This window comes from Electrophorus electricus, chromosome 18 (genome assembly GCF_041902795.1).
Source record: "Electrophorus electricus isolate QZ-2024a chromosome 18, ASM4190279v1, whole genome shotgun sequence".
Lineage (NCBI taxonomy): Eukaryota > Metazoa > Chordata > Actinopteri > Gymnotiformes > Gymnotidae > Electrophorus > Electrophorus electricus.
Window position 1 is genome coordinate 8,477,501 of NC_137514.1, and position 8,737 is coordinate 8,486,237.

An 8,737-nucleotide genomic window follows, 5' to 3' on the forward strand; every position below is an offset into this window, starting at 1 on the left:
GAACTTGCCAGTGTAGCGGCCGTGATTGTGGAGGTCAAAGGGGCTGAGGACCTTGCGGATGCCCAGCATGTTAGATCTGACTATCCTCTCGAAGGTCCAGGGGTTCTGGTTGTTCGCCTCCATCTCAGCCTGCTCTTGCTGCATAGCAGCCAGACTCTCCTTACTCACCACCTATAGGTGAACAGCACCAGATGAACATATGAAAACCAACCCGTCAACCGATACCTGGACTTCATGTATCAAAGTTCAAGCGTGTCGAACTACAGAGATATGAAATATAATTAATATAAATCAGTGGATTCAGCATAACTTGCATATTTAGTTCTTATTCCCCCCCCTTTTCCAAACATGGAATCATTTGCTAATGATCTGGTGAAAAAATATTTTTGTACACAAAAATGTTTCATTATTCATATATATATATATATATATATATATATATAATGCCGTGTTCATTTGTTGCTGAGCATTAAAATGTCAAAATACAAGTCCTTCACATGCCAAATCACCAAAAACTAAAGTGCAGGGTATTTCTGCCTGCTTAAGATTTGAATGACTTGCTTAAAATATGAGAATTAATACAGCAGGGCTGACGAGCTGTCATTTGATTTGCTTTCTGCTTTCTTTCACTTTAATCTGCCAACCCAAAAACTCCATTGTTTAATAACTTCGTTTTCCTAATGATTTAGGATACTATACTCCAGCACACACACACACCAAGCTTGAACATTAACTTCTGAAGCCTACTCGCCTACAGATGGCCATTCAAGAAGAGACAAAGAAGTGCCTGGAACTCAACAGCAATTCTGACACAGTCCAGATGGAAGGCAAACCTTAGCCGGGAAGGGCAGCTTCTTCGCCACTTCTTTAAGCATTGGCTCCACCTCGGCCAGTTCGATGTAGCCTCCGAGTTCTACTATTAAGCGTCCGCACTTCACCGGTGTGACGTAGTGGTCGATGGCTCCCTTGCCTCCGCCCATACGCTGGCCCAGGCCCTTGCGGGTGATAGGCTTATACGGGGCACTGATGCGCCACAGGGCGAAGGTGGTGCGTGGGTCCATGCGGCGATTAATGGTGAGTCTCATCATCTCCATGTGTCCCCAGTGCAAGTAGCCTCCACCCATGGCCTGGAAGAACGACAGCAGAAATGGCATTTGAGAATTTGGAATCAAGCTTCTGGATGAAAGAATGAAATCGAGCTTGTTTTTAATCCATCTTTCATGATAAATAAGGACATCCGAGTATCAGCCTGGTGTATCAACACTTTGCTGAACATGAATGAAAAAGACAAACCAGATTATATTAGATGAACCTTTATGAAGTTCTTGTTAAAAACATGAACCACAACATGGTTATTTTCTCCCTTTTAGGTTTTAGCTGCATTACAACTGAGTTTTTTTTACAGCTTTAGGTTTTTGGTTTTTTTTAATCTGTAAACGGTTAAAAATATATACATACACTTTCGTCACTAAAGAAAAATGTACTGGACCCTGATTTTGTGTGGTAATGACCACTGCTCTCATTGGTAGACTCATTGGGGGGGAAAGGTTGGACATTATACAAGGGAATGGTATGAAACTGACATGTCACATCAAAAGGACTATGCTCTAGGTTAAAAATAAATAAATAAATAAATAAATAAATAAATGGAGAAATGCACTACAACAGACTTCACATTTCACAAATTCTCTCCAGGCAGGTGTGGTTTGAACATGACAGACATGGTCAGTACAGGCCACATAGGAAAACAGCATTGTTTTGGTTCGTTTGCCATTTCTGACTCTTAATTAAAATGGTCCAAGTGTTATTATCCAATCTTACATAAAATGGAAATAGTTTATTATTTTTATTAATTCAGCCTATAACAAAAAAAGTCATTTTTTATGTGAAAATACTCTTACAGTTTGAAACCAAACAAGTCATTTGGAGACAACACATCCAGGGCACAAACCAGCTGATTTCTTCAGAAAAAAAAAAAAAACGACTCAAACTGTCATGCACAAGAGTCGCTGTACTAAAGCTGCGTCTTTGCCTTCAAATGCTCAACTTACCTCATACAAGTCACCCTCAGAGTTGCTCAGTGTAAAACGCCACACACTATAACCTAGGAATTAATGCTTCCTTCAGCCATCGATATGGTTTCAACAATGACTGGTGAAGCAACAGCCAGCAAGCTAAAGGCAATTCCTTTGTCAAACAATACTAGCCACGATTATGATATAGGACATAGAGGAGCAGCTTAATGACGAGGTACAGGAAAGCTGCCACTCTGCTCTGCAGATGGATGAAGCAGCGGACAGAAAAAGACCGTTTACTGATAAAGTACGTCAGATTCATCGATGCCAGCGATTTGGACTGTGTGGGGCTCAGGCTCCTGCTGCAAGCACTCAAGCACCATTCCCCCAGCATGCACTGGGCACGCTGTACGACGCACCGAGAGCTGGAATCTAAGCAGCCGAGTCCCAAGCAGAGCGATGTCATGACAGACATCACTGCCACAGTAAATTATATCAAAACACAACCGGTCATGACCTGCATTGTGTGAGGAAATGAGATCTGACCACACAGAAAGAGAAAAAGGAAAAAGGCTGGGCTATATCATTCTGGCCAAGCTGTCACTTGTGCAACTGCTGTCACTCTATTGACCACAAGTCTCAAAAAAAAAACAAATATTTCTCAAATGCACAATCTACAAAACAAAAAGAGTATCCTAAAAACTGAGAAAATGAAAACAAAGTTAACACCCCTTGCCGTCATTTTATATGAAGAATGTATATTAAGTACAGGAACAACAAAACAGTGAAGCAGAGTGAAGCACCCACCACAATGGCATACTGTCCACTTGTAAATGTATTGGCAGTTTTTTCTGGCCCCTGAATATCACGAAGCTTTTTCATCTCTTTCTTGGCTTTTTTCAATTCAGGGACCTTATTGAGGAACTTCAGTTTGGGCTTCTCTGGTAGAACCACATCTTTATGGGAGCCAAGAAACAAAGTAGTATTTATTCCATTATTTTGGGATATGAAACATGAAACCTTTACATGAAGCATTAACTGAGATAAAGGAGTTGACTATAGTGTAGTGAAGTACTCCAATTTAAATTTACATGTACTTCAAGTAATTCAGCATGCCATTTACAAATAAATCAAACATGCTACAAATATTTGCTGATCTGTCATAATTTCACTGGTTTACATCAACAGGTTTGCGACCACTGCAGAATTCAACAACTAGTCAAACCACATTGGCTGAGCATGCTAGCTAGCCTTAGAATATTCAGTGTACAACTACTGGGTAGTTTAAAGAAGAAAAAGATGCCTTTACCACTATAATCCGGTGGCATTTCGTATGTCTTTAACCCAGCTGAGAGCACCCTCATGTGATTCTGCAGGACAGCTGAGGATGGCAGAAGACAGAGCAGAGGGGAAAAAATGAACACTGTGAAATTTGATCTGATGCTGTTTGCAAGAATGAATACAGATGACGTTAAATTAAATTACTGAACTGGAAAGAATCGTAACTACAGCTAGTTATGCTAGCTAGCGGGCTGTGTCAAAATTAGCTAGCTTGCCATGTTAGCTTTTCAAAGTAACTTATTCAGCTACCTGGGCATTCGGGATTTCTGATCGTTAGCTCGAAAAACACGTTTCTAAGCATGGATAACATGGCTAATTATAATTTTTTTAAAGTACAATAGTAAATAAATTTTCACATCATCTTCTAAAGATAACACAGTTGTCAACATGCATTCAGCAAGGTCGCAGCCATTTTCGCGGAATAATATCCGGTGTAGTATTCAAGTACTACCGGTGAAGCCAAATTAGCAACACCTACAGGCTTTAATAATTTAATTGGTGAGGGGTAGCTCATAACATACATACTAATGAGTAAGCAAAGTTCAACATTCTACAGTCAGGTTCCACAACAGGGTGAGAAACGGATGTAGTTTACATATTTTGGGGAAATTCGGTGCTGAAGCTTGTCTTTTTAGGTTCTAAAACACTTGATTCCACTTTACAGTTAACAGATAGCATGAATGACGTGCTGGAGTATAGAAAATAGTGAATTATTTAGTGCTGCACCCATTTAAGACTTAAATTCATGCAGTCATCTAGCCTACAAACAATTAGTTTGTGAATATTTGAATTAATAGCTGTATGCAACCTGATCCCTGTGCTGTTCAGGTAGAAAATGATGTCAGAGTGCTCAGAACCAAGCAACCAGAGTCAATCGGACTACCCGTATTTCTTCACTGAAGATGGCTATCTTTGCCACAGGGACAGCCTAAAGCCCTACAAGTTCTCCTTCAAACTTAACGACGTCCATGGGACCGTGAGGGAACATCTGGCTCTTTGCCATTACATCACCCAGCATGTATATATGCTCCTCGAAAAGACACTGAACCTAACCAGGATGAACCTGCAAAATGGGTCCAAAGGTGATTCCCTCTCTCCTGGCTTTGTGTATATGAGCCCAGGGGCCCTGGACCATTGTGGAACCCTGATGCTCTTGATCCAGGATAAGGGCACAATGCGATGTGGCATGTGGAGCTGGAGGGCAGTGGCCCATGAAGGCCTGGAGAGAGGCAGCCAGATCCCCTATGTGCGCCGGGCTTTGAGGCAGTCCCGTGCGATTTTGCTAATGAACCCAAACGAAGGAGGGCTGTCCCCAGAGGAGCATGTCCGCCTGGTCTGGGAGAGCCTGGTGTCCAAGAGCGCTGCAGAGCGAATCACTGTGGTGGCACATGGTTACGGAGGCCTTGCCTTTGTTCATCTGCTGTGTTGCCGTCCGGAGGAAATCCAGCGCCGAGTCTGGGCGGTGGCTTTTATTGACTCGTCCCACAGTATGTGGCACCAACCCCTTGGTACGACAGGACGCGAATGGCTGAAGGCACATTCAAGAACGTGGGTGCTTAGCGCCAAGCCAACCAACCGCCCAGTAGGGTCCCTCAAGGCAGGCTGCCGGGTGATGTCAGCAGGGACACAGTGTCACGAGGCCGCCCCTGCAGTCTGTATGGAATCGGTGTTTCGTTTTTTTGCCAAACTGATGAGGGCCAAAGCCACACCTACTCCCTTTGATATCGTTACTAGGAGCAGGAGTCTCAGTGGGAGCACAAAGGACAGGAAAAATAATACAGCCTGAATGATGTCTTGGATGTGAATTTGAACTAAGGGGATCAGCATTATTGCTACAAAAGAGAATGTGGCTGACTACAACTCGTGCTGGTAAGCTGGGATGGATGAATAAATAACTTCAAGCACAACACATGAGCAACTTTTTGTTTTCTGATTTGTTAGATAAAAATAATTTAATATCATCAAAAGCTTAATCACTTAGTTATGTGAAATTATATACATTTGTCTAGATAACAATGCAACAACAAAAAAAGAAATTAAGCAGGCATTACGGCTATTTTGACATCTGAACAATGCCACTTTTCAGAAGCTTTTGTACAGAGGGGAAAAAGCCTTATGCCCTTAACACTTCCACAGGAAATAATGCAAAAACTTATGACAACTTCTTACAAAAACAAGCATACCTAGCTAAAAACACTACATTTAGTTCTTACTTAAATGTATAGTCAAATCAAAACCAGTCACTTGTGGTGAAATACTAGTAATTAGATCCCATGGTAGAGCAGATCATATTTGGGTATATTTCTTGGATCAATAGGACTTTGTACAATCAGTTTTCCTCTCATGGCACCACGGTAGAGCACCTCGACAAGATCAATGAAGTCTTGCTTGGTTTTAAAGCTTCCAACAAACTTGGTGTGGTCTGGAGACCTGTAAGGACAGGACACAAGATTATAAACTTGTGCAGAACATAGTGTAGTAATTCCAACACATTCCAACCAGATATTTTATTGCTTCAAACAACAAAGCCCTGATACATTATTTCAGTGTTGCTGCTGGGGCTTACACCATTTTCTAAATATTTAAATGGATTTGTAACAATGTCACTTATTTCTTTATCATCAGCCAACTACACTTATCCTTACGCTGGGTGCATTTAATTGTGTCATACTCACCCATAATCAACCTTCATGTGCTGTCCATTAAAGAAGAAGATAGTGGACGGTATATAACTGATGTCAAAGTATCGAGTGTAAACTGGTACTTTGTCCACGTCCACAAGATATATTGAAGTCATATTACTTAAGTCATGGGAGGTTTTTGATAGCTGCCAGAAAAGAATTAGATCAGCATTTAATTGTCTGCAATTGCCAATGTACTTGTCACAATTCGGAGAAAATATATTAACTACAGTATGTAAAACATGTAACTAGCTACCTAGTTAACGTTAACAACTACTTACAATCTCATCCAGCTGCATGCAAACAGAATCATCATCTCGTCCAAATCGCAACACCAGAACTTTCTCAGCGACAGTTTTGATGACTTCATCTACATTCTTTTTAGATGAAAGTTTAGGGAGAAATAAGCTCATAATTAGGCATATGATTAATTTCGACTCCCTATAATAACTCTTGTTCGAGATCTCACTCTGCTCTGGCAGGGCAGGGGACGGAAGTTATTGTTTGCTCATAGCACTCTTAAATGTTGGTCGTCTAGAAACATGGCGATTCAATTATGCATAAGAGCTATATTCGAGGTTAGAAAATATGCTTTTGTGTAGGTTTTGATTATCACTTATTTTATATCTTATTTGATAAGTTGTGTAGCTATAGAGCATAGCGTCAGACTTATTAAAAAGTAATTACACTAAGCGTGTTTTTGTTTCACTACAACTGAAATAGTTGATGCACTCATCGGAAATCGACCTTGTGCAAAGCATGTTAACTGCAGCGTAAACGATGGAGTGAACCTAGTGCGAATCAACTTATTTGCTTTCGAATTTGGGGTAAGGAGTTGCCCTGATCAGCAGTGTTTTGTTACATTTTGCTTGCTACCTCCCAAAGCTGACTAGCTGGCTATAGATTACTTCGGACATTTTTCTTTGCGTAATGTCGTGAAATAGCCTGTATCGGCCATGCTGTTTCTCAAGTGTAATGCTGTGTGTTTGCTAAGGAGGTGCTACTATCCTCTGGCTTCCACGCTTGTTAAATATCATTATGCCAACTTGCCTGCATCTGGAGTCACTTCCCCTTATCGCTCGACGCTTACTACAACTCGATCCCTCAGTATCACCTGGACACTGAGAGCAGATGCCCCTCAGCCTAAGGACACACAGACATTGGACTTGGATATATGGAAGTCGGTGATGAAATCACAAACAGTGCAGGAGGAGAAGCCCAACGGTGAAGAGGAGAGCTCCTCTACTGAGGAGGGTGAGCTCTCGCCGTTGGAGGCAAGCCGCAGACTGGTGGAGACGTGGCGTCAAGCCGGCAGGCAAGTGCCTGATTATGTCACAGACGAGCAGCTGGAGTCACTGGCCGAGCTCACCACCAAGTCCTCCAAGAGGAAGTACCTCAAATTCCTGGCCATCAAGGAGGGCCACAAGAAGGCCAACAAAGAGAAGAAGGAGAAGAGGAGGATGGAGAGGAAAGAGTGGATGGGAAGGGTAGACGGTGAACCTGAGGGGGAGAATGGAGAAGCCAAGCTGAATAACACATTCCTGTTGAAATTCTGGAGCCGTTCCAAGGACAAGGTGCTGGGCTGGAGGGCAGCACAGGCCATGCAGTACGGCCAGCCATTGATATTTGACATGAGTTATGAGCAGCACATGTCCCGCATGGAGATACAGAACACCATCTCCCAGCTGCTGGAGACCGAAGGCTGGAACCGCCGTGCCACTGACCCCTTCCACTTGCACTTCTGCAACCTGCAGCCCGACAGCTCCTACCAGCGAGAACTTCTTAAGCGCTACGGCCCCGAGACCTGGCAGAACCTCCTCATTACCACCACCAGCCAGAGTCACGTGGACCTCTTCCCCCGCGAGAGCCTCGTCTACCTAACCGCCGACTCGCGCAACGTGCTCTACACTTTCAACCACAGCAAGGTGTACATCATTGGCGCCTTGGTGGACCGCTCCAGCCAGTCCAGCGTCTCTCTAGCCAACGCCAAACGTCTCAACCTGGCCACTGCACGGCTGCCCCTGGATGAATTCTTGCACTGGGAATGCGGGGCCAAGAACCTCACCCTGGATCAGATGATTCGCATCCTTCTGACGGCCAAGGACACCGGCAGCTGGGAGAAGGCACTGGAGTTTGTACCCAAGAGGAAGCATGATGGCTTCTACAAGCATACAAGGGAAAACGAAGCCAAAAGCACACCTTTGGTCACTGGCGGTAAGCCCGTTAATAGCAATAGAAACCCAGCGAGAGAGAGGGCTAAAATATTTGTGAGCAAACAGAAAAACCCAAAGGGACAAGGTGTTGACTGGAAACGATCCTTTGAATCAGACAACACCATGTCTGGGCAGACCAGGTTACGGTCTACACTGAAAAGCAAAATGGAAGAACGCCATAAGACTGAGTAAGAGAAATTGGTAGGAGGAATAGGACCATAATACACTTATTGTTTTTACATTGAATATTCACTCTCCAAAATTACAGAAAATAAACATTGAAATAACGCAGTGATGAAAACAAATGTGTAACTGCATGTCCCTTCGACCTGGATGGCGTTTTTTAAACTTCACTTCTAAGACTGGAAAGTTTAGGAAGTTTGACTGCTGTTTTCCCAAAAGCAGACTGCATAAAGATTTGTTCATTTAAAGCCTGTGATGTAAAGTTTCTTTACCCAGCATTTAATTAAAAAAAAAAATGTAATAA

The 8,737-nt window shown here is 42.8% G+C and overlaps 4 protein-coding genes across 4 annotated transcripts in view; 2 read left to right on the forward strand and 2 right to left on the reverse strand.

Moving 5' to 3' along the window:
- mrpl16 (mitochondrial ribosomal protein L16) overlaps positions 1-3,772 on the reverse strand; it is a 4,334-nt gene extending 562 nt beyond the window's left edge. The window contains exons 1-5 of the mRNA XM_027008761.3: positions 3,606-3,772; positions 3,325-3,396; positions 2,823-2,971; positions 834-1,127; positions 1-171 (exon numbers count right to left, since the gene is read on the reverse strand). The exon at positions 1-171 is cut by the window's left edge and continues 562 nt beyond it. Coding sequence (XP_026864562.2) covers positions 1-171; positions 834-1,127; positions 2,823-2,971; positions 3,325-3,396; positions 3,606-3,666 — 747 coding nt within the window. The 5' untranslated portion in view covers positions 3,667-3,772. The remainder of the gene's footprint in view (positions 172-833; positions 1,128-2,822; positions 2,972-3,324; positions 3,397-3,605) is intronic.
- A 419-nt stretch (positions 3,773-4,191) lies between these two features.
- On the forward strand, positions 4,192-5,142 carry LOC113577620 (cotranscriptional regulator ARB2A homolog). The gene has a single exon (XM_035535106.1). It carries the CDS (start codon positions 4,192-4,194, stop codon positions 5,140-5,142), a length of 951 nt encoding a protein of 316 aa, XP_035390999.1.
- A 139-nt stretch (positions 5,143-5,281) lies between these two features.
- On the reverse strand, positions 5,282-6,538 carry txnl4b (thioredoxin-like 4B). The gene is made up of 3 exons (XM_027010026.3): positions 6,319-6,538; positions 6,032-6,183; positions 5,282-5,786 (listed from the first exon to the last, which is right to left on the reverse strand). Exons 1-3 carry the CDS (start codon positions 6,448-6,450, stop codon positions 5,621-5,623), a joined length of 450 nt encoding a protein of 149 aa, XP_026865827.1. The 5' UTR covers positions 6,451-6,538; the 3' UTR covers positions 5,282-5,620.
- A 239-nt stretch (positions 6,539-6,777) lies between these two features.
- On the forward strand, positions 6,778-8,715 carry trmt10c (tRNA methyltransferase 10C, mitochondrial RNase P subunit). The gene has a single exon (XM_027009034.3). It carries the CDS (start codon positions 6,994-6,996, stop codon positions 8,440-8,442), a length of 1,449 nt encoding a protein of 482 aa, XP_026864835.2. The 5' UTR covers positions 6,778-6,993; the 3' UTR covers positions 8,443-8,715.
- Positions 8,716-8,737: the final 22 nt, after the last annotated feature.

Coding starts and splice junctions, on each gene's coding strand:
- LOC113577620 (XM_035535106.1), top strand. CDS start 4,192: ATGATGTCAGAGTGCTCAGAACCAAGCAACCAGAGTCAATCGGACTAC.
- txnl4b (XM_027010026.3), bottom strand. CDS start 6,450: ATGAGCTTATTTCTCCCTAAACTTTCATCTAAAAAGAATGTAGATGAA. Junction 6,184..6,318: donor GCATGCAGCTGGATGAGATT/GTAAGTAGTTGT, acceptor CTTTTCTGGCAG/CTATCAAAAACCTCCCATGA. Junction 5,787..6,031: donor CACATGAAGGTTGATTATGG/GTGAGTATGACA, acceptor CTGTCCTTACAG/GTCTCCAGACCACACCAAGT.
- trmt10c (XM_027009034.3), top strand. CDS start 6,994: ATGCTGTTTCTCAAGTGTAATGCTGTGTGTTTGCTAAGGAGGTGCTAC.